General features: G+C 35.4%; 1 protein-coding gene across 1 annotated transcript; it reads left to right on the plus strand.

Annotated features, from left to right (window-relative positions):
* The first annotated feature begins 61 nt into the window (after positions 1-61).
* Positions 62-6,073, plus strand: LOC132551913 (uncharacterized). The gene is made up of 6 exons (XM_060216057.1): positions 62-121; positions 369-535; positions 3,461-3,578; positions 4,816-4,961; positions 5,558-5,722; positions 5,947-6,073. The coding sequence occupies exons 1-6, from the start codon at positions 62-64 to the stop codon at positions 6,071-6,073; spliced, it is 783 nt and encodes a 260-aa protein (XP_060072040.1).
* Positions 6,074-27,530: the final 21,457 nt, after the last annotated feature.

Raw genomic sequence — 27,530 nt, forward strand, 5'->3', positions numbered from 1 at the left:
CTGTTTTGATATAAATCATTTCGGGTGGAATGTCTTGTCTTATCAAATATATTGCTTGATGATGAAGTGGACAATGGCTACCAACATACGGACAGGATTTTTTCTTCTGTCGATGATTTCGGTAAGTAAATACGTACACAGCAATAAATTGATATTTAGCACTATGATGCTCTTTAATGTATCTAGTGTATTGATCCAAACAGAAGCTAACAGATCACGGAAATTCACTGTTTAAAGAAGTCCTATATCTGAATTCATGTACTCGACTTTTACAATATCTCAGAAGTTATCTCATTATTTAAGCTTTCCTTTGCGAGGTTTTCATAATTTGATATATCTAAGTATATATATATTTTTTTTGTTTCCAGGTCGTCTACTCTACAGGGACAGGCAACTTAAGACTGCTTTCCTATGATAACCCTCTCCAGCAACTGACTAGCGGAATGTGCTGCGATCAAAACGCCACAACGAACTGTCATATGCACCAGTGCGATCCGAAATTTATCGTCTGTCTAACCCAGCAGCTAGAAGCTCAGTAAGGACCTACATTACACATCTTAATCAATCAATCAATCAATCAATCAATCAATCAATCAATCAATCAATTAAGCAATCAATCAATCAATCGGTCGATCAATCAAATATATTGCATGTTACATCCAAACTGACGATTGATAGCAAAAAGATACGATGAAAGAGGTTTTAACATGTACAAACAATTAAACGAACATATATTAATATTTGATACAGTCTATGAATTCTGCAACCCTGCAATAAAAAGACACGTGCCCTGCAAACAATGGGGGTTGTTCAAGTTCAAGTTCTTTATTACCTCAAGTCAACTGACTCATCAGATACAGGAATGTAACAACATAAAACATAACAATATACAAACACATGATTACAGTTACAATACAGACTCCGAGAGAGCAAACTATGGACCCTATTGATCTCTTAAAATGTAAGCAGCCTTGGTATATTTAGACAACTTTGTAATTCCTTTTGTGTTTTTTACATTAAAAAGTTATATTGGTTTAAACATACTAGATTTTTTAAATAGTATTTTACTAAAAGCTTCTTTCTCAGGTCCGTGTAACAAGGACATTTCAATATAAAATGAAACTCGTCTTCTGTATTGTCTAAATTACAAATGGTACAAACTCCTAAATTCCTCGGTGTCTTTTGATATCGGCCCTTTTCTATTTTCAAATTATAAGATCTAAAAAGTCTAATTTTTGAATTCTTTCAAATGTTCCCTAGGTGTAGTTTTTTTTCAAATAGCCTTGTAAATTGAAGTCATGATCAAGATGGGTATAAATGTCCTTTCGACGAAGTTCTGATTTTTTCTTTACAGTCTTCTCTAACAATGTCAAAAAGTCTTTCTCTAATTAAATCATACTGTATGTCTACATTGTTTTCCGTATACCAAATATAGCCTAAACCTACTCGACACAATTAGTTTTCGATGTTTAAAACACATTTATCATTCTTCTTCAACATATCTTCGTGGCATGATTTTAATATACAATTTTCAGTCTTTTTTAATTTCATCCAATACTTAAATATTCTTAATTTTCTTAGCAATGTAAGACGAAACCTACCAAGTTCTTAATAGATCTTTCTATTAAACGTATTTTTTCCAAACTCCAAATATTTTTTTACAAAACATCAGGTGAGTTTTTTCAACCTCAGGTGCTTTATGAAAGTCCCATATTTCGGACCCATAACTTAGAATGCAATTCGGTTTCAATATCAAAATAATTTTTACAACACACGCCTAAAACTGCAAATAAAGCTTTTCGTCCTTGCTCTGTGAGTTTTTCTGAAGACTCCATTATAATCAAGAAACATGGTCAAATAATTAAATTCATTTACAATTTCTTATTGACAACCGTCATAGTTCCAGGTCTCGTCATTTAAAAAAAACCAACTATTTCGAAAAACCAGAATTTTTGTTTTACTTGTATTGACAGTTAAATCCATTTTTTTATGTTTCTGAAGAATTTAGCATATCCTGTAAACCTTCAGGAGTCACCGAGAATATTACCATGTCATCTGTGTAAATTAACAGGAACAAGTTTAATGTCTGAATTTCAACGGAAGGGCAGTTGTCAATTAAAAATTGCATTTCACGATCATTGTACAAAGAAAACACTGGAGGTGATAAAATTTCCCCCTGGAACAATCCATTTTCACAATCGAGGTAATTAGATAATGAACTATTATGCTTCCCATTTAACACTACTATACAGCGAACTTATCAACTTGAATAATTATCCATCAATACCTTCCCTTATTCATTTAAACAGATTCTATCGATTTACAAAATCGAACGCCTTAGTATAATCAACTAAACAGCAGTACAGTGTTTTCTAATTTTTAATTATTATTGTTTGTAGTGTAAATATAGCGTCAGTAGTAGAATGGTATCGTTTGAAGCCAAATTGAGCATCTGTTACTCTATACTATATTTTAAGTCAAAGATCATCAGTCTATTATTGATCATAGACGTGAAAAGTTTTCCAAGACCACTAGCAATAGCAATTCCCCTGTAGATATTTACATCATAAATAACCCCCATTTTTGAAAACAGGGACACTATTACCTTTTGTCCAACTTCCTGGAAAATGTCTATATCTAAGGATACTGTTGAATAAATTGATAAAGCAAGTCATTAACACCGTCTTACATTTGATTAAAAACTAATTCAAAATACCACGCCTTATTCGTATTTGATTTGTGAATAGCATTTAACATTTCACGCTCTGTTATATCAACGTCCAACTCGTCAACTAATACATTAGGAACCATATCGTCATGATCTTGTAAAAATCGGTAACGTCTATATTGTTATTTTGAAAAGTTGAGGCAAGGTAATGAATGATTAAAGTTATTCAAATCAAAATTAATATTTTTCTTGTGTTTTTTGGAATGTTTATGAAAACTCTTCACAACAGTGTTGAACAACGAATTGCATTGGTTGTAAAAAAGACGACACATACGTGTTTTGTAGGTTTCAACAAAAATATAGAACTGGATACAATGTAGCAAATTGATATGTAATAAATAAAATTCTGAACACTTAACTGTAATATCGGTATATTTCGTGGGTATTTATTTTCATCGATTTAGTGGGTACTATCAATCGACGAATTCATATATCCTTGTACTGAAAAAATTACAGTGAACTGACATGTATTTTCACGGGGTTCAATTTTCGTGGTTTAACAAAATCGTTATTACCTGGACGTTTGATTTCAGAGATAAATCTAGTTTAATAAATGTTTTACAGTTTGTGGACATATGGATTAAGAGTACGAACAAAATTAATAAATTCTCCACGAAAGTTAATGATTTTACAATAGGTCAATTCAACATGTGCATAATTGTCTTGTTACAAAATATTTCAATGTTGTTAAACGTTATTTCAATATTCTATGGTAATTTTTATATCTTGTAGCTGGTGTTCCTTGGTGAGAGAAGAGTCCTACGTTTTCAACAACACAAACACCGTGACATTCAACGACACGTTTGGAAACGTTTCAAATCCATTACACTTCAACTTCTCATCCTGGAAGGTAATTCAGCGGTAGTTCTTGACATAATGTTATTATTTTATTTGTCTTTTCAATAAAACCTTACCTCGGCGTTGTGGTCTGGGTAACATTAGTTAAGGTAATTCACCGGTTTTTTTTCTTTTTTTTTTAGTATCATAATTTCGTTTCTAATTTTAGCTGATTTGTTGTTGCCAGCAAATTACCCATTTAATTACAAAAGTGCAAATAAACACTCGTTCGTTAGTTCGTTCATGAATTCCTATGAACCCTGTCTCTATTTGAGAGCATATTTTTGTAAATTTCAGTTCACTGCCACCAAGCTGAAATTGTTAAAGAGAAATAGTATTACTCTTTAAAACAACCGACAGGAGACAGGACTTGTAATGAGTTGTATATAGGAAGACGATAGAGAAATGTTATTATTCTAAAAAAAATCATGTTGTCGTTGTTGTTTTTGTGTTGTTTTGTTATTGTGTTGTTGTTGATGATTTTGTCTTGTTGTTGTTGTGTTGTTGTTATTGTATATCTTCCTTGTGTATTACACTATTCAAGGTGTTTATGTAAAGAATGCTAACTCATCGTAGATGAAAGTAAGACAGTTCTAACGTAGGGGTACTATAATCTACAGTTGTTGAGACGTATCATATGACGTATGTTTGTTCTATGAATCATAGCTGTTTATTTCTAACACATGTAAGGATGTAAAACATACCATTTTCAGATCAACTTGAAACCGTAGAAGTCAGTAAAGAATCGTTGATAAGTTTAAACAAGTGTTTGCCTAATTTTGCTAGATTATTTTTTTTATTAAGAAAATGTAAATTAAAGTGAAGTTTAAGATAATTAGTGTATTCAGGCTTTGGAGAGCTATGTGTTAGTGGTTAGAATTAACAAGAAGGACGAATGCTGAAGGTCGACCGATGTAGATCCCATTACTATCGATGTACATGCACCAACCCGTTATCATTTATGGGTAGCTGTTGCTCTTGTACTTTCTAACATTTCCTTTTAGTTGTTGGAGATAGTTGAGAGAACATCTGTGAAACGACACGAATTGTATCTAGATATGATAGGTGTATGAAGTTCGTGTTGGAGATAACATGTAGATGTGGTTTCCATTGAATGTAGTTATACAGTGACCACTAATATGTCCTTCAAATATTTTCTCATCATTAAAAATTCCTAACCATATCAGCCATGGTTTGGTAAATAGTTGGTGGCGTTAAATACGTGGACTGAACTACATTCTGTGTTTCAGATTGGATTTATCATCACCGTGGCGGTGGTGGATTATGATGTCGACGGTAAATCGGAATCCATGGACATCATCACTCAGTCCGAGAATGTCAACCTGGCTTCCGGACCAGTCCACGACGTTTTCACCCTCAATGGGGTTAGAGGAAAGTACGTTTATTGACAATAGGGTTCTCAAACTCGTGTGGTAAGAAGAAGGTAGAGCTTGTTGACATTGGTCTCAGCCACAGAGGGTGATGGGTCTGTAATCAACTACTTATAATCAGAACGTGTCGGTTAAATCTCCAAACGACTGATAAAGTACACAAACCAGGCACAGTCTAATCGGAATAACTGAAATGGGAGCAATACTTCAATTTGTCTTACTGTGTTCGTAATTACGTCATTATTGGCACTAAAACACCTTTGATATGACTATCAAGCCTTACAGATATTATTCACAATACAACAGAAGTCAAATATACTTAGATATTGTATTACTGGTAAAAACATTGGTGCTTTTAACTTATTTACTTCTTGGCGATGATTATCGAATTATCTACATATTGGTAAATTTAAGAGAGATTTTATTGTAGCCGCCTACTGAATATTACTGTACTCTAAAAATCACAGGACCTAGGACTTTTACCCTTTCCGAGATAATCGTTCAAAAACCCCTAACGTTGACAAAGTTATTAATTTACAGACTAACTAGGACCTAGGGGTCTATAAGATAGGTTAATTTTATCCTTGTATATTTTACAAAGGTTACAGCTCGAGTTTAGTATTGAGTGCGATCCAGGCTACTATGGGGATTGCTCCGGCGACAGTCCTCCAGCAGACAAGGATAACACCGGGGCTGTGGTCGGGGGAGTAGTTGGCGGACTCGTGAGCCTCCTAATAGTGGTACTGGTGGCCGGCTACTTCGTCAGGTAACGTTACAGTAACGGCCTATACATTCACGACTATACTGTCTATGTCCATCCATTGTCTATAGGTCTATAATAAATCTCCTGATGATGTGAAGGAATGTCATGTATAATGTTGTTCCATGAAGTTATGATATCAAATACGACATTGATATAAAAATATAACAATTACAAAAAAAAACATTCATTTTGTTTTGCTTACTGTTTTAACATTTCTCATCGTCCAGGAAATACATCAAGAAGAAGATGAGCATCGATGACCGCTTAAAATCCACTGACGACCTAAGTAGTGGGAGAGAGGCAACCACAGTGACCATGATTTCACCTCGTCCAAACAACTCGGCTGTGGGCTAGACCGATCTGATGCTACTATGTTCCGTGTTTAATGATATGATGACGTTCCTTTTCAAACGAACTTTTACATAGATCTTTAGTCATGCTATTTATAAAAAAGTTCTAATAAAGTAATGATCCTGTTGTCATCGATGACATTAAGGTGACCAATTATTATTTCTCTAGCAATTAACTGACCTCTTTAACAAAACATCAAACCGAAAATACATTAGGAATAACAGTAGTATACATAACAAGGCATAGGATTATAAAACATAACAAGGCATAGGATTGTAGAACATAACAAGGCATAGGATTGTAGAACATAACAAGACATAGAATTGTAGAACATAACAAGACATAGAATTGTAGAACATAACAATACATAGGATTATAGAACATAACAAGACAAAGGATTGTAGAACATAACAAGACAAAGGATTGTAGAACATAACAAGACATAGTATTGTAGAACATAACAAGACATAGTATTGTAGAACATAACAAGACATAGTATTGTAGAACATAACAATACATAGGATTGTAGAACATAACAATACATAGGATTATAGAACATAACAAGACATAGTATTGTAGAACATAACAATACATAGGATTGTAGAACATAACAATACATAGGATTGTAGACTAACAAGACATAGGATAGTAGAACATAACAAGACATAGTATTGTAGAACATAACAAGACATAGGATTGTAGAACATAACAAGACATAGGATTGTAGAACATAACAAGACATAGGATTGTAGAACATAACAAGACATAGGATAGTAGACTAACAAGACATAGGATTGTAGAATATAACAAGACATAGGATTGTAGAACATAACAATACATAGGATTGTAGAACATAACAAGACATAGGATTGTAGAACATAACAAGGCATAGGATTATAGAACATAACAAGACATAGGATTGTAGAACATAACAAGACAAAGGATAGTAGACTAACAAGACATAGGATTGTAGAATATAACAAGACATAGGATTGTAGAACATAACAATACATAGGATTGTAGAACATAACAAGACATAGGATTGTAGAACATAACAAGACATAGGATTGTAGAACATAACAATACATAGGATTGTAGAACATAACAAAACATAGGATTGTAGAACATAACAAGACATAGTATTGTAGAACATAACAAGACATAGGATTGTAGAACATAACAATACATAGGATTGTAGAACATAACAAAACATAGGATTGTAGAACATAACAAGACATAGGATAGTAGAACATAACAAGACATAGGATTGTAGAACATAACAAGACATAGGATAGTAGAACATAACAAGACATAGGATTGTAGAATATAACAAGACATAGGATTGTAGAACATAACAATACATAGGATTGTAGAACATAACAAGACATAGGATTGTAGAACATAACAAGGCATAGGATTATAGAACATAACAAGACATAGGATTGTAGAACATAACAAGACAAAGGATAGTAGACTAACAAGACATAGGATTGTAGAACATAACAAGACATAGGATAGTAGAACATAACAAGACATAGAATTGTAGACTAACAAGACATAGGATTGTAGAACATAACAAGACAAAGGATTGTAGAACATAACAAGACATAGGATTGTAGAACATAACAATACATAGGATTGTAGAACATAACAAAACATAGGATTGTAGAACATAACAAGACATAGTATTGTAGAACATAACAAGACATAGGATTGTAGAACATAACAATACATAGGATTGTAGAACATAACAAAACATAGGATTGTAGAACATAACAAGACATAGGATAGTAGAACATAACAAGACATAGGATTGTAGAACATAACAAGACATAGGATAGTAGAACATAACAAGACATAGGATAGTAGAACATAACAAGACATAGGATTGTAGAACATAACAAGACATAGGATTGTAGAACATAACAAGACATAGTATTGTAGAACATAACAAGACATAGTATTGTAGAACATAACAAGACAAAGGATAGTAGAACATAACAAGACATAGGATAGTAGAACATAACAAGACATAGGATAGTAGAACATAACAAGACATAGTATTGTAGAACATAACAAGACATAGGATTGTAGAACATAACAAGACATAGGATAGTAGAACATAACAAGACATAGTATTGTAGAACATAACAAGACAAAGGATAGTAGAACATAACAAGACATAGGATAGTAGAACATAACAAGACATAGGATAGTAGAACATAACAAGACATAGTATTGTAGAACATAACAAGACATAGGATTGTAGAACATAACAAGACATAGGATAGTAGAACATAACAAGACATAGTATTGTAGAACATAACAAGACAAAGGATAGTAGAACATAACAAGACATAGGATAGTAGAACATAACAAGACATAGGATTGTAGAACATAACAAGACATAGGATTGTAGAACATAACAAGACATAGGATTGTAGAACATAACAAGACATAGTATTGTAGAACATAACAAGACATAGGATTGTAGAATATAACAAGACATAGGATTGTAGAACATAACAAGACATAGGATTGTAGAACATAACAAGACATAGGATTGTAGAACATAACAAGACATAGGATTGTAGAACATAACAAGACATAGTATTGTAGAACATAACAAGACATAGGATTGTAGAATATAACAAGACATAGGATTGTAGAACATAACAATACATAGGATTGTAGAACATAACAAGACATAGTATTGTAGAACATAACAAGACATAGGATTATAGAACATAACAAGACATAGGATTATAGAACATAACAAGACAAAGGATAGTAGAACATAACAAGACATAGAATTGTAGAACATAACAAGACATAGGATAGTAGAACATAACAAGATATAGGATTGTAGAACATAACAAGACATAGTATTGTAGAACATAACAAGACATAGTATTGTAGAACATAACAAGACATAGTATTGTAGAACATAACAATACATAGTATTGTAGAACATAACAAGACATAGGATTGTAGAACATAACAATACATAGTATTGTAGAACATAACAAGACATAGTATTGTAGAACATAACAAGACATAGTATTGTAGAACATAACAAGACATAGGATTGTAGAACATAACAATACATAGTATTGTAGAACATAACAAGACATAGTATTGTAGAACATAACAAGACATAGTATTGTAGAACATAACAATACATAGTATTGTAGAACATAACAAGACATAGGATTGTAGAACATAACAAGACATAGTATTGTAGAACATAACAAGACATAGGATTGTAGAACATAACAAGACATAGGATAGTAGAACATAACAAGATATAGTATTGTAGAACATAACAAGACAAAGGATTGTAGAACATAACAAGGCATAGGATTATAGAACATAACAAGACATAGGATTGTAGACTAACAAGACATAGGATAGTAGACTAACAAGACATAGGATTATAGAACATAACAAGACATAGGATTGTAGACTAACAAGACATAGGATAGTAGACTAACAAGATATAGTATTGTAGAACATAACAAGACAAAGGATTGTAGAACATAACAAGACATAGGATTATAGAACATAACAAGACATAGGATTGTAGAACATAACAAGACATAGTATTGTAGAACATAACAAGACATAGGATTGTAGAACATAACAAGACATAGGATAGTAGAACATAACAAGACATAGTATTGTAGAACATAACAAGACATAGGATTGTAGAACATAACAAGACATAGGATTGTAGAACATAACAAGACATAGGATTGTAGAACATAACAAGGCATAGGATTATAGAACATAACAAGACATAGGATTGTAGAACATAACAAGACATAGTATTATAGAACATAACAAGACATAGGATTGTAGAACATAACAAGACATAGGATAGTAGAACATAACAAGACATAGGATTATAGAACATAACAAGACATAGTATTGTAGAACATAACAAGACATAGTATTGTAGAACATAACAAGACATAGTATTGTAGAACATAACAAGACATAGGATTGTAGAACATAACAAAACATAGTATTGTAGAACATAACAAGACATAGGATAGTAGAACATAACAAGATATAGTATTGTAGAACATAACAAGACATAGGATAGTAGAATATAACAAGACATAGGATTATAGAACATAACAAGACATAGGATAGTAGAACATAACAAGACATAGGATAGTAGAATATAACAAGACATAGGATTATAGAACATAACAAGACATAGTATTGTAGAACATAACAAGACATAGGATTGTAGAACATAACAAGACATAGGATAGTAGACTAGTATTGTAGAACATAACAAGACATAGGATTATATAACATAACAAGACATAGTATTATAGAACATAACAAGACATAGAATTGTAGACTAACAAGACATAGGATTGTAGAACATAACAAGACATAGAATTGTAGACTAACAAGACATAGGATTGTAGAACATAACAAGACAAAGGATTGTAGAACATAACAAGACATAGTATTGTAGAACATAACAATACATAGGATTATAGAACATAACAATACATAGGATTGTAGACTAACAAGACATAGGATTATAGAACATAACAAGACATAGGATAGTAGAACATAACAAGACATAGGATTGTAGAACATAACAAGACATAGGATTATAGAACATAACAAGACATAGGATTGTAGACTAACAAGACATAGGATAGTAGAATATAACAAGACATAGGATTGTAGAACATAACAAGACAAAGGATTGTAGAACATAACAAGACATAGGATTGTAGAACATAACAAGACATAGGATTATAGAACATAACAAGACATAGGATTGTAGACTAACAAGACATAGGATAGTAGACTAACAAGACATAGGATAGTAGAATATAACAAGACATAGGATTGTAGAACATAACAAGACATAGGATTGTAGAACATAACAAGACATAGTATTATAGAACATAACAAGACATAGAATTGTAGACTAACAAGACATAGGATTGTAGAACATAACAAGACATAGAATTGTAGACTAACAAGACATAGGATTGTAGAACATAACAAGACATAGAATTGTAGACTAACAAGACATAGGATTGTAGAACATAACAAGACATAGGATTGTAGAACATAACAAGACATAGGATTGTAGAACATAACAAGGCATAGGATTGTAGAACATAACAAGACATAGGATTATAGAACATAACAAGACAAAGGATTGTAGAACATAACAAGACAAAGGATTGTAGAACATAACAAGACATAGGATTATAGAACATAACAAGACATAGGATTGTAGACTAACAAGATATAGTATTGTAGAACATAACAAGACAAAGGATTGTAGAACATAACAAGACAAAGGATTGTAGAACATAACAAGACAAAGGATAGTAGAACATAACAAGACATAGAATTGTAGAACATAACAAGACAAAGGATTATAGAACACAACAAGACATAGTATTGTAGAACACAACAAGATATAAGATTGTAGACAAGGCCACTTCGACCAAAATGTTCCCATGAATCAATTTTTCAAATATATGATGATCATGCTTCTTTGCTGCATAAAAACTTCATTAAACGTACGATCGTGTCTCTTATAACTGCTTTCAATTTGCTTTAGTTTTAGATTAGTTTTATTATAATTATCATAAAAACAACCGATCAAAATACAATGACTGCATCTAAACATAAAAAACTACATCTAAATATAACACAAAATCTACATCTGAAAATGTTTGTTTCCCGATGTTGACATTAATGTTTATTTCAGACAGGATTGTTTTGCTTCCCGATGTTGACATTAATATTTACTTCAGACAGGAAAATGTTTTGCTTCCCGATGTTGACATTAATATTAACTTCAGACAGGAAAATGTTTGTTTCCCGATGTTGACATTAATGTTGACTTCAGACAGGAAAATGTGTGTTTCCTGATGTTGACATTAATATTAACTTCAGACAGGAAAATGTTTGTTTCCCGATGTTGACATTAATATTAACTTCAGACAGGAAAATGTTTGTTTCCCGATGTTGACATTAATATTAACTTCAGACAGGAAAATGTTTGTTTCCCGATGTTGACATTAATGTTAACTTCAGACAGGAAAATAATTGTTTCCCGATGTTGACATTAATGTTAACTTCAGACAGGAAAATGTGTGTTTTCTGATGTTGACATTAATGTTGACTACAGACAACAAAATGTTTATTGCCTGATGCTGACATTAATGTTAACTTCAGACAGGAAAACCTTGTATCACAGACTTTCGATATTTCAGTCGAACCCAATATATAGACCGCCACAGAACATCTGCCGAATCTCGGGAAATAATCATGACCTCACAACCATGATTTCCTTGATTTGACAGATTTTAGATCAGAAACAGATTTCGTCCAGGTCCATAGGAGCCGGAATTATAGATAAACTCTTAAGCCAAAATGGTTTTAGAATTTTTCCTGTTGTCGAGCTAGTTATAAAATAAAACTTGTTGCTCTGCTTATAAATTGGGGTATTGTTCGGATTTCTATCGGTAATGGTGTTTATATTTTATTACAATAAGAGTTTTGAAATGATCAGAAAATTTGATAATCACGAACTCTTCTCACTAAAATTAAGCTTGTAACAATTTTAATTTGTATGATTACGTTTTCATAAAAATACTGTAAGAAATTATTTCGCTGTGGGAAATTATATAGGTGACCATTAGGAATTCCGCCATGTGATAACGGAGGAGAACAAAGGAAGAGCGCAGCCGGTTACACAGTTCATTACTGTTTAAAACAGGCTTGGTGAAACATTGCCTGTTTAATGAACAACCCAATGTACACACAACACTCGAGTCTGACGATACCTGTCCACCCTAACAGCTCCAATCGGTTCCGACTGTCTGTCAATTGGAGACAATTACGTAGGAAAAGGCGTCCATATCATCCTACTTAAACACACGCCCGGTTTCATCTACTCTACCAAAATCAAATCTCTACTTATTAACATATACAGCTGTAAATCATATACATATATAACGGTGGACTAGGGGTGAACAGCCATTGAATCTATTGTTAACAATAATGTAATATCATGTTGGTAGTCGACATAGTAACATCTTATGTCATACAAACAATATGTGTGCTGTGTACCTCGGCATTATTCCACCTCCAGGATAAACTAAAGGATTAAAATGAAGTTTATAACCATGGTAACCATCATAATTGTTCTGCGATTCCAGGTAAGATTTCTCAGGTTAATGAGGTAAGATGCGGATCGCGTATTCAGATGATTAGTTAGAATACTATTTACAGTCATGATCTAAGTTATCAAATTTACTGTCTGTATTACAACAGCCAATATTCTTATGAGTAATTACGTGTTCCTAATGAATATTTCATTTGCCAGAGACATGACTAGCGAGAAGATCTTCTTCATACAATACATGAATAAAGGTAAATAGGGAATCAGCAGGTATAAAACACAAAAATAGCAACGTCACGATTTTAAAAATATATTTTAAGTTAGAAAGTTCTGCTGAAGCAGCGCCTATATCACATAAATTGAAATAAAAAGTTTGCTTAAAATATTGGATTAAATAATACGTGTGTACACTTCGGGTTTTATTATCAAAATTTGGTAGTGATTACTAATAGAACACAACAAAATAGTTGGACATAGAGTTTACTGCCAATGTAACAGGTCACAATCTTGTTCTCAAACGTGTCGGTAAAAACGTCACCGGTAAAAACGTCACCGGTAAAAACGTCACAATCTTGTTCTCAAGCGTGTCGGTAAAAACGTCACAATCTTGTTCTCAAACGTGTCGGTAAAAACGTCACAATCTTGTTCTTAAACGTATCGGTAAAAACGTCACCGGTAAAAACGTCACAATCTTGTTCTCAAACGTGTCGGTAAAAACGTCACAATCTTATTCTCAAACGTGTCGGTAAAAACGTCACAATCTTGTTCTCAAACATTCTCAAAGAATGAAACACAATTTAGACCATCCCATAACTAAAGGTGAATATGTCAATATGTGTATACCTTCCTTACTATGTAGGTCATTTGGTGGAAAGTCCTGGTAAAATTGGTTTGTACTCTCTTCAAAATGTCTGGTCTGAAATCATGAAACCACTTTTTATAATTAAAAGTTCCTTATACACAGTAGACAGGAGACATACTCTTTAAAACTTCAAAAAGTTGTTTTAATTCAGTGACTGGGTATTTGAAAACAAAATGTAATGCTTCTCGGTGAGTGTCTACAAAATGCAAAACAAAGAAGAAAATGATAAATCTAATTTTGATGCACTGATCAAAACTCGACTTAATCACTTAAAGTAGTTTTCCTTATAACCCATCAATATCCTGGAATCTACGATCATTGTAATCGCAAGATTACCTGTATTCAATGGTTTGCAATGAAATATCTTTATAGCGATGGAAGGCGTCTGTGAATGTATGAGGACTTTTGATAAAGATGTATAGGAAGAGGAGACAAAACATCTACAAACTCAGCTGGTGCAGAAGAACAGATAGTAGCTTTTATAAAATGTCGAGCTTGAACCGGAGCTTCGTAACTATCTATAAAGCCTTCATAAACCATCAAGGGATTAACGGATAACTCACGTTAATCCCGTATAAGAATTAACGTGACGTGTACGAATTAGCATGGCGTGTACGAATTAGCATGGCGTGCACGAGTTAGCATGACACGTACGAATTAATATGACGTGTAAGAATTAACATGACGTGTAAGAATTAACGTGACGTGTAAGAATTTACATGGTGTGTAAGAATTTACATGGCGTATAAGAATTTACATGGTGTGTAAGAATTAACACGGGTGTAAGAATCAACATGGTGTGTAAGAATTTACATGGTGTGTAAGAATTTACATGGTGTGTAAGAATCAACATGGCGTGTAAGAATTAACATGGTGTGTAATAATTAACATGACGTGTAAGAATTTACATGGTGTGTAAGAATCAACATGGCGTGTAAGAATTAACATGGTGTGTAATAATTAACATGACGTGTAAGAATTTACATGGCGTATAAGAATTTACATGGTGTGTAAGAATTAACACGGTGTGTAAGAATTAACATGACGTGTAAGAATTTACATGGTGTGTAAGAATCAACATGGTGTGTAAGAATTTACATGGTGTGTAAGAATTTACATGGTGTGTAAGAACCAACATGGTGTGTAAGAATTAACGTGATAATTTGTTTTGACAGTATGTGCGAGCGACTGGATCTGGAATACTGCACTTTGTGAACTTCTCCATGCCTTGGGGATCTGACAAGAACAACTGCTGTCCAGACGGTCAAACCTCAAACTGCCCATGGCAATGTGATGTCCATCTCGTCATATGTATTGGTGAAGCAGCTCCGGATCGGTGAGTAAGAATGAGTTCCCGTTTCATTGAAAAACGTATCGATTTCACTTCTGGAATATTGTTAGAAATCCTTGTGTTATTTAGTTATCAAAATGTTGAAATAAAACATTTAAGGTTTGAAGTACATATTATCAATATATTTTCAGCAACTGTATTCATGGAGAAGGAGCAACCAGCTTGCACATTGATGAGCCGACTGATGAAATCAAGTTTGAAGAGGTCCTTGGATCAATACCTAATCCATTGGTATACACATTCAATGCTTGGGAGGTAAGATTAATAGAGAATGGATGGAAGGAAAGAAGATTAAGGTTGTACTGATGCGTGGACGAAAGATTTATAAAGAATAGACAGTGAGATATATAGAGTAGCTGTTTCAGGTCAGTAAAGTGTGCTTGTCTACATATTTCGATATTCCATAAAAATATAATGTAGGTCCTACATCGAATACACTTAGTTTCGGAACAACAGTATCTGTCGCTTGGTATATTCCCGAAGCCAAGCGATGATAGGTCTATATGTCGACCGGTTTATTCATCGTAGTACAACTTTAACATAGAATATAAGATTGACAAAACTCGTCACCATTTTCAAAATAATTACTAGAGACTCGTTCCATGATATGGAAGATCTTCTCTACATGGTCTTATTTGTCTTTTTTTTCTACCTAGCAAGGCGTAATGGTGGAAGCAGACGTGTTTATCGGCGAATCTACACTAGTTGATATTATCAAATTCAATCTTAACACGAAGCCTCAACCTAATGGACAAGTTATCCACGTCGGACCGCAACTGTTCTCCGGGCACATGACCAGGTAAGAAATGTAGCAAAGTGTTCCTTTATATTCCTTGAACTTAAAATGATGTATGTAACACTTTTTATTTGTCAGAAATAACGTGTTATTCACTTGTGTGTCTTTTGTAAACTATTTGATACGTAGAAGTTTGTTAGTCGTGACCTGCAAGCCTCATTATGATTCATTCGAATAATGACATGCTTCAGTTTAAATGATTTAACATTGAAAATTATGAAATTAATCAAATTTTTGGTTTACTCAAATGTTCATCTTGTCATTACGACTTTGACTTTTCCTTCGATCACTTTGGGGTTTCCTCAGTCCCCTCCTAAGCTTCAACAATTCAGTCTTTAGCATCACTGACGAGAAAGGCGAAACAGCTACTGCTGCTGCGGTTAACTCCATTGTTGGGCTCTACTGTATCTAATTCTGAAATATTATACAAAGGTGCTGTTCACGTGTGTTTCTATTGTACAATCTTCTTGAAGACAAACATTCAAAATTTGTCACGTTATGTTTAACTTTTAAGAAAACCAATGACCACTTTAATGATAGAATTGGCAGACCACTATAACACACTGAAATTTAATAGACACGGTACACTCAACCCGGCTTGCTTCCATCCTGTTTTAACACTGAAGATCAAGGAAAAGGCGAGGAGACAACTTTCCATGGCTAAGGTTTGTCTTTGTTCCAAAAAACGTTCTGAGAAAGAGGTCATCTAAATAGCAATGTCATGACAAGAAACTCAGATGTTATCATATATAAAGTACACCACTATTGACACATATACGTACACAGAGTTGTCTTGGTGTTTCAGTGTAACTGTTGACCATTCAGTCTCCTGCGATCCATTATATTACGGTGACTGTACCACTTTCTGTCTACCGGATCCTGCTCTGTACACTTGTGATCTTGATGGCAGCAAACAGTGTCTTCCGGGTAAGTATTTTAATAGGACTTTCAGAATTTATTGAAAGGTTTATATTAAGATTGTGTTCAACAGAATATATTGAGAAGAGTGCTCCTGTTACCCCGAATATTATAATTTATCCTGCAACTGGCATCGCCATTGTCGGAATACACCTGCAGCATATATTTTTGCTGTATTCGACAGTGACGGAAAACAGCTGTATTTTAGCACGTGCGGTAATTGATTGAATAACTCTCTAAATTTACTTAAATATTACGTTTAGAAATATGAATAGTTGTTGAAATAAGCGATGTTACATGTTGTTATGAACAAGTTGGTTTATGAAAATTGTTAAAATCGCTGTTATATCCGATGAAGCTTGGAACTAAGTTTCCACGCGGAGCAATTATTATGGCATCCGTCATCAGGCAAAGTTCAGCGTCAGATAATGTCAGATAAACACAGATTGAAAAACAAAACTGCTAGGGACAGAAAAAACAAAAGTAGTTGGCAAGAGGCTCTCCACTTTAGTCTTTCTTCATCCTCGCCATGTATTCTCTAAATAATGCATATTAGGAACAAACCTCGCCGTCAGCCTTCTTAACTGTTAGTAACTTGAAGTGAAGCAGGATAAGAAATATTTATCATTTCTTCGAGACGTCACAGATTGTATCGGTACTGTCCAGAATGTCCTGACATACTTAAAACACCGGTTAGTGTTAGTTTCAAACGTATACAGTTGAATCGGCTATAACCGAACTCGTCTATGATAATTGTTTTAACATGTAAATATATATCGTCAGAAAGTGATACTTTATTGATATCGTTTCAGATATCAACTGCGGGTCTGAGTTTTCCCACGAAAGGAGACCTTCTAAAGGGCAGAAAGAAGAAAGCGGAAGTAGCACATCTTTTTCTACAGACTTCACAGGAAGTACCGCGGATACTTTATACTCAAAGGAATACAGTAGAACCTTGCCTGGATCTCCATCTGTAAACAGTTTAGACATTCAGGAGCTGTCAACGACTGGACGCAATAGTCCTGAGATGACGTCATCGATTTTCGATATTAACGAGAATATTGCGTCAAAAGGAAACTCTTTGAGCTCTTCAGAGCAGTATGGCCTAACATTATCTCAACAATATATAGGTCCTACTACCACTTTTGTGTTCGTGGCGCCTGAGGTCGCTACTTCAGAGATGCACGAAATTACTAACGCACGTGAAACAGTCCTTGGCGAAACCAGAACGACCGAAGAAATGTCGACTGAGATCGGGGATGGGACGTTTCCAGATACATTCATAGATACAACAGCTGACAGTTCTATACCGTCAACCGATCCATCATTCATAGATAATGAAACGACGGATAATTCCGTACCGTCAACCGATCCATCATTCATAGATACAACAGCTGACAGTTCTGTACCGTCAACCACTCCATCATTCACAGATAATGAAACGACGGATAATTCCGTACCGTCAACCGATCCATCATTCATAGACAATGAAACAACGAATAATTCCATACCGTCAACCGATCCATCATTCATAGATACAACAGCTGACAGTTCTGTACCGTCAACCACTCCATCATTCATAGATACAACAGCTGACAATTCTGTACCGTCAACCACTCCATCATTCATAGACAATGAAACAAGGAACAATTCCGTACCGTCAACCACTCCATCATTCACAGATAATGAAACAACGGATAATTCCGTATCTATGGAGACTTTCACATCTACTACAGCAAGGGATAAATCTGTATCCACAATCTCGCCATCAAAAGCCGATACTTCAACAATATTAGAACCACACGTATGCACTGGTGACATAAACGTGTCAGCCGAGAATACTGGTATGTTAGAACACACTGTTTCCCAGCATGCAACAGACAGTAATGTAGACTTTGCTAGTCATCGTAGTTCACCAAACCCAGAACTTAGTACCATTCCCGAGCATGACTTACTTACTTCCTCTACAAATACAGATTTGCCAGTATCCTCTTATCAAAGCCATGTAGATTCAAGTTCATCCAGATCAGACGTTGACGTCGATAGCCCATCCTCTACAACAACAGATGACTATTCCACAACAGAAATCACTCTAGATACTGACGTAACATACTTAACGGAGACCAGGAGTCCTGTATCTGCTTCGTTTACGAAAAATAACGACGTTCTCCTCACTACATCTTCTGACCGGAAGTTGTCTTCAGAAACAACAACACCCATGACGTTCAATACGATAGATGTGACATCATTAGACACTTATAGCGTGACGTCGATATCTGGGTCAGTAACAAAGCAGACGACAGACGAACTTGTATCATCTGAAGAACCAGATAGTTCACCATTTATCACTGCAATTGAAACCATGGCAACTGTTTTACAAACCAAAACTGATTTAAACACCAAGATAGTATCGGTAACTCATCCGGTCACATTAACACCTCCAACGAAAAGTAGTCTGTCTAATACTAGAGTGACTCCTTCAGGAAACTTTATAACAAGTGCAGAAAATAATTTACCTTACTATGAACATTCTACGAAACAATCACATGTGTCTACAGAGGAATATAATCTCTCTATAACTGATGATACCACTACCAACAGAGAAACATTTACTGAAAAGCCGATCAGCTATGACATTACCAGTACAGAAAGAATGGTTTTAACAAGCGAAAAAAGTAGTCCGACTGATGATTTAATTAGCACTACAATAGCAACATTCAACGTAAACACAACAGCCAAAACTAATATTACAAACATCACAGAAAACCCACGGACTGTACGATCAGAATCAGTCACTATAGATAATTCTCCTCCATTCACATCGTTAAATCCAGACATTAGCCAGAAAATTACTACGCGCCAGACTGCAGCAGTGACAACTCCCAACCAGAGTGATGTTTCTTCAAACCAACAGAGTGAAACGTCTGGTGATATAGTTACCGCCATGGGGTCGACAGACCGACCACAATCGCCAAAGACATACCCTACCGAACAGTTTGTGCATTCAACAGAAATATTCACCAAGACCTATAACTCACATGTGACTGCGTCACCCTCCACCAATGTTGCAACGAAACAGGTGACAAAAGAATTACCAGAGTATTTTACCCCAAATCTATCTCTCACAACAAAAGAAACAAGTTTGACATCTTCTTCTCAAACAGAACAGGATACAGCTCCATCTAGATCGACTGCCTTGATTCAAACATCCCCAATGACCAGGATAGGAACGACAACTCGCTCGTTTTCCTCGTCCTGTAGACCTGCTGTAGTCTATTCTAGTAGCGGTACGGTATAGCATTTTACCCTACAACAATAACCTAACCAACAGAATAGTCCTGTTAGCGCCAGCAGAAAAAGTTGATCTCCCCTTTTTTACTTTAGTTATGTACACGAAGTATGTTTCCAAGGCTAGATTTAAAGTTAATCATGTTTATCATTATTCTTTCAACTAGTTAATTCTTTATTTAAACTTATGAGAGTATAATTCAGTATCATCATACATGCGTCATTTGTATATTGTCAAAAATGATAATACAAAAAGTCAAACAAATTGCTGGATAGGAAACTCATAAACTATATCACACACACATATATATATATGTGTGTGTGTGTGAAAAGCATAATGTGCCTGTACCGGTATGTACGATTTGTACTTCTTGGTCCGGCAATATATTTTTATGTAAAGCATGTTACAGACAACATCCATTTGCTATCAAACATAAGAGTATGTTATTCTCTGTAGAGGAAGCTGTGCTGACGGTACAGATCTCTAATGGAGGACAATCTGTGTCCATGGTGACCATAGAAAATGAAGTGGTGCAATTGTTGGTCAGTACCGGGTACAAGGTGGATACAAAGGTCAAGGCTATCAAAACAAGTACTGACGGGTACGTCTTGATCATATACACACATTATATTGTTTTGAGCGTTTTGGAATCTGTTCGTGAAGTACTGTTTTTCCCTCTTCTGAAAAAACAAAACATCTGATTTAGCTTCAAACTAACGTGGACGTTGACATTCAAAATATCTTCCGACGAGGTAAACAACACTTATTTTGTGTTTCAGACTGATTTTCGTCAATGTTACAATCAACACTGCAGGCCAAACTCTGGGCGATGTCGTGTTGACTGATGTGGGCCACAAACTCTGTGATAAAGCAACTATGTTCCTCGTCCAGGTTTGTTTTTTGTCTGTTTTAAATGACTTCGGTGTATGGTACAATGATTTTTTCTGTCTCTTGTAAACGACTTCGTGGTATAGTACAGTCATTGTTTTTGGTTTGTTTGTCAATGTAAACGACTACGTGGTATGGTACAGAAATTGAGTTTTTTTAAACAAAGACATTACAAGATACGTGCTTTCATCTCTGATGTCGCTAAAATTGTAATTGTTTTGTTTATAACAACGTGCTACGAGAGGGGCATGATTACCATTTCTTCAATGAACATGAATGGTTTATATTTATCATATTAAATTATAACATGTTCTACTTGAACTGTTATGTTATCAGTATAATACCACGTTTACTTAAACTGTGTAATGTATTTAGCATAAGAACATATAGTATGTTATGGAAGAAGATACTAAAGTGGTTGTAAGATGCTCTGTCTATCCGAGCGGACTTTGATATATTGTCCATCACACACACAAAAAAAGACAATTGTAGAATTCTCTTGAGATGGAAACTTCGAGGTATTAACCCCAAACAAAGTAGATAAGACCCAAGCAGTAATCGTGTCACCAAATTTGTTTCATATTTATTTAAAGCCTCCGTCCCCTGTCCATTTAGAAGAGACAACCGACGGTGGCAATGCTGTTCTAGCAGGTGTCCTTGTCCTCGTGGCCTACCTTACTACTTTGTTTATAATAGCTGTGATCTTGGTGAGAAGGTAAGATCAAATTTTCTACCCCACCGGAAATAAATATCCACACTTCCGGCGAGAGAAATATAACTTTTTCTCGCACCTCAGACAAGGATATCACACGTAATACCCCATTCTAGATTTTTCTATCTCGCCTGATTCGCCCCAAACCCTGATGAAATATTGAATAATTTTCAGAGTCGAAGGTACGAGAAAAAAAATCTATTATCTGTAACCGATGGAGATCTGAGAATCTCAGTCTCGGACTAAGATCCTGTAACATCCTAACCTCGGCTAGCTCCTCGGTTGGGATTATGTTACGGGACCTTAGCCCTCGACTGAAATATCCCGGTATTGCTCAGTTACAGGTAACAGATTTTATTAATCTTATCCCAATCTTACCCAAACTATCCAACACACAGGAAGTGGCATTTCAGGTTCTTGTAATTGTTAATGACGTCATTTCTATGACATGTCGGGGTCAGTTGGGGTCATTGACACCATAAACTATTGCCATCCGGGCCTCAACGTGGCCTACCTCGCCGCTTTATAATAGCTGTTATATTGGGATCAAACGGTCCAAAAAAAAAGTCCGCAATGTTGTTCTGGGAATGTAACCGGTACATTTACTTCCATGGCAGTACAGTATTGCTCTGATCGAGAGATTCATTGTTGACAGCAGATCTAACATCTTTAGTGACGCACACTTCTGGTTAAGCTTTATTTGTTTCATCCACAGAAAAACTGCTGGACAGTCGTAATAATTTTTTACGTGACCCTTAAATATAACATAATTTATATTGGGGAACACAATAGAAAAACTTATCACGTATTTTATGATTTACGGTGATTAAGTGAGAGGTTTCCTCAATTAAGAGAAAATTCAATCTGAAGGAATGACAGGTATGAGTGATTCATGTTTCTTTATACATTCAGAAAATACCACGAGATGAACAAAATTTCTGAACGACCACTGTCTGAAGTTTCCAAAGTGTCAAGAACATCGGAACTTTTGTTGTGCCGACCAGAAACAGGCATGACGGGACTCTCATCGGAATACGGAGAATCTCTCTGCTGAAATAATTCTAAATGTTACATCTGTTAATATATACTGCCATGGAGAAAGTGTTGCTGATAATAAATAATGTTCTTGTGACAGCTGTGTAAAAATGACATCAAAAGAATGAATATGAATAAACTTTGGTTAAATATTACTCTCATGGCGTTTTTGATGAATATGTATACGGTACGTTTAAAGAGACTTGCCAATTGCAGTAGGCCTCTCAGCAATATTACGTTACATGGGTTGTATCCCCTTTCCGAGTTAAACAATGTATATCAGGTCATTTTGACAAAGTGTATAGGACTCTACCTCTGTGTATATAGACAGTGTACCTCTCCTGTGTATAAAGGTCGCATTACCCAATGAATACTGATGACGTAATGAAAGAAGCATAACAACCATTGTTCGTGACGTCACAATAGCTTCATGGCTTCCGCTGGCACAGGAATTGATATATAGGCGTTCCGGTAAGTTGGTTATTATGTGAAATGTATATCAGCAGTTTACTGCATATCAATTTTGTTTGTTTGATTTATTTCCCGTTAACAGCTATGGTCATTTTAGGTAGTGAATCTTTGTGTTCGGTGGATATCTCTCTGAACATCATGCTGGAGGCCTGTCGCTTGCTATGCGGAGAGAAATTTTGACAAAACCATGACAACCGAGACGCACCACTTGATTAGAAACAAAACAATCATCCGAATAAGGTTCTAACTATAAGCCCCGGGTCCTCATCTGTGGTTGCATTGTCGGAGAGATCTATCTTCCAAACTTAACCCGTGGTTCAGTTAAAATTACACACTGTCTGCAATGGTATACGTTTCTCTCAGAACTGTGCCGACCTTATGACCACGAAACAGTCTCGGTTACGTCAGTTTGATTGTTGTATTCATTTTCGACGGAAAGGCGAATAATGTGTTTCCATTGCGGATTGAACCTATAATCCCCAGATGTGCAATCCGTTGCTCCAGATAGCGGTTGATCTACAAAGAAATCCATCTAGAAAGCTATCAGAAGACTACAATAGCTAGAGATATGGTCAGACACGTGTCTGGTTGGTAATAAAGCCATCAGACCTCAATATGTTCGTCCTTTTTTTCTGTTTTAGTCGTTACATCATGTATATGAATGTATGTATGCAGTGATTAGTATTTTGACTTGTTGAAGGAAAAAAAAAAAGACCGAATTAGGTCGTTTGTAAAATAAAACTACATTTTCACACCGAGAGCTTTGATAACGGCATGAAATAATAATGATGATAATATCACTTGATACTGGTTATCACAAATACCAATATCTGACGTGTCATTTATTTATGCGAAATCCCTAGCCAGTAAACATAAACCGGATTATCGTTAGATGATAGGAAACATTATCAGAATTAATATTAAATATTTAACATTTTATGGCTTTGCTAGTGCGTCACCTTATAATACTAGAGTCATTATCAGTTCATTAGGGTTAATAACACATTTTTTATAGCCAGACGAACAATAAAAAAATATTATAAGCATTGAAATGTGCTTATTAAATTTGCCCTTATCAATTTGTCATTCATACTGCCTATAATTTCCAACTGAAAATATGTGAATACTTAAATAAACGTCGTGCTTTATAAACAGAAAAGTTATTCTAGAAGATCACTGATACCTGTAATCTTAAATGATTGTATCTTAAAATGGTTTCCTTAATAATGGACTGTCATTGTTCTCAGGAATGGCCAAAGCCGAAGAAAAACCGGCAGTTTTAAAGAAAGCCTCTTCGACATCAGTATCATCAGGAGATGGCGATGAACCGGAGATACCCCACAACGCCATTCCTTTGAGACGAACGCCGGCGAGACATAACCTCGCCATCGTTATCAAGGATGACGACACGGACGATGAGAAACAAGTGGAGGAGAAGAAAGAGAAGTGACTAGTGTCGCCAATAAGAACCCGTTGTTAAAATACGTGTACATCTATATCGGAAGTAATCTATTGATGTCTAGCGTAAAACAAGGTCTGTTTCATCTTGTTGATGGTGAAGCCTTATCAATACCAGTGAATAAAATGACCCTTTCGGCGTTTAAGTTTACTTTCCTTTTTCTGTATTGGTTTAATTTGATGTACATTAATATAAGGCCCTCCCATATGTGCGCCGAGGGGTCACAAAATGTCGTAAAACCAGAGACGTTCCATCCCCCCCCCCTCATTTCTCATTCTAAAGCATTGGCAAGAAATAGTCTCAGACGTCAACAATGTGCTACAAAGAACGCCATGTCACGCGAAAATCATGATATTTCTTATGCAATAAATCGACAAATTGTTATAGACAATGAATTCTACCTACCTGGATTTGGCAACCGATACTGTACTGTTCACCAGTACAATCGGTACCGTACTGCTCATAAAAGATGTGGGCACCAGTACAACCATTACCGTACTGTTCATAAACGATGTAGGCACCAGTACAACCGGCACCGTACTGTTCATAAACGATGTGGGCACCAGTACAACCATTACCGTACTGTTCATAAACGATGTAGGCACCAGTACAACCGGCACCGTACTGTTCATCAACGATGTAGGCACCAGTACAACCGGTGCCGTACTGTTCATAAACGATGTAGACACCAGTACAACTTGTGCCGTACTGTTCATAAACGATGTAGACACCAGTACAACCGGTGCCGTACTGTTCATAAACGATGTAGGCTACAGTACAACCGGCACCGTACTGTTCATAAACGATGTAGGCTACAGTACAATCGGTACCGTACTGTTCATAAACGATGTAGGCACCAGTACAACCGGTGCCGTACTGTTCATAAACGATGTAGGCTACAGTACAATCGGTACCGTACTGTTCATAAACGATGTAGGCACCAGTACAACCGGTGCCGTACTGTTCATAAACGATGTAGGCTACAGTACAATCGGTACCGTACTGTTCATAAACGATGTAGGCTACAGTACAACCATTACCGTACTGTTCATAAACGATGTAGGCTACAGTACAGTCGGTACCGTACTGTTCATAAACGATGTAGGCTACAGTACAACCATTACCGTACTGTTCATAAACGATGTAGGCTACAGTACAATCGGTACCGTACTGTTCATAAACGATGTGGGCACCAGTACAATCGGTACCGTTCTGAAACTAAATACACAAACTGGTACCATATAAAATTGATACTGCTCAGAACGAAAACATGCATTTGTTGTCCTTTTTTTATAGTCAATGTTAAAAATTATGGGAGTTGGTTGAATTGGAGGTTAGTGAACCTTCCCCATGTTTTTTTTTACATTGTTTCGACCAATTTAAATTTTCCTCAGTTTCCTTAAGGTTTCAAAATTTAGGTCCTAAGCATCACTAACGAGTACTAGAAGGACAAAACAGCAGTTTGATTAACATCACTGACGAGTCCTAAGAGGACAAAACAGCTGTATGATGTAACATCACTGACGAGTTCTAGAAGGACGACAAAGCTGTATGATGTAACATCACTGACAGGTCCTAGAAGGACCAAACAGCTGTATGATGTAACATCACTGACAAGTCCTAGAAGGACAAAAGAGCTGTATGCTGTAACATCACTGACGAGTTCTAGAAGGACAAAACAGCTGTATGATGTAACATCACTGACGAGTCCTAGAAGGACAAAACATCTGTATGATGTAACATTACTGACGAGTTCTAGAAGGACAAAACAGCTGTATGATATAACATCACTGACCAGTCCTAGAAGGACAAAACAGCTGTATGATGTAACATCACTGACGAGCTCTAGAAGGACAAAACAGCTGTATGATGTAACATCACTGACGAGTCCTAGAAGGACAAAACATCTGTATGATGTAACATTACTGACGAGTTCTAGAAGGACAAAACAGCTGTATGATATAACATCACTGACCAGTCCTAGAAGGACAAAACAGCTGTATGATGTAACATCACTGACGAGTCCTAGAAGAACCAAACAGCTGTATGATGTAACATCACTGACGAGTCCTAGAAGGACCAAACAGCTGTATGATGTAACATCACTGACGAGTCCTAGAAGGACCAAACAGCTGTATGATGTAACATCACTGACGAGTCCTAGAAGGACAAAACAGCTGTATGATGTAACATCACTGACCAGTCCTAGAAGGACAAAACAGATGTATGATGTAACATCACTGACGAGTTCTAGAAGGACGACAAAGCTGTATGATATAACATCACTGACGAGTCCTAGAAGGACAAAACAGCTGTATGATATAACATCACTGACGAGTCCTAGAAGGACAAAACAGCTGTATGATGTAACATCACTGACCAGTCCTAGAAGGACAAAACAGTTGTATGATGTAACATCACTGACGAGTTCTAGAAGGACGACAAAGCTGTATGATATAACATCACTGACGAGTCCTAGAAGGACAAAACAGCTGTATG

This window comes from Ylistrum balloti, unplaced genomic scaffold (genome assembly GCF_031769215.1).
Source record: "Ylistrum balloti isolate Yb309-2 unplaced genomic scaffold, AGI_CSIRO_Ybal_v1 Utg370226, whole genome shotgun sequence".
NCBI lineage: Eukaryota > Metazoa > Mollusca > Bivalvia > Pectinida > Pectinidae > Ylistrum > Ylistrum balloti.

Coding starts and splice junctions, on each gene's coding strand:
- LOC132551913 (XM_060216057.1), top strand. CDS start 62: ATGAAGTGGACAATGGCTACCAACATACGGACAGGATTTTTTCTTCTG. Junction 122..368: donor TTCTTCTGTCGATGATTTCG/GTAAGTAAATAC, acceptor TTTTGTTTCCAG/GTCGTCTACTCTACAGGGAC. Junction 5,723..5,946: donor GTGGCCGGCTACTTCGTCAG/GTAACGTTACAG, acceptor CTCATCGTCCAG/GAAATACATCAAGAAGAAGA.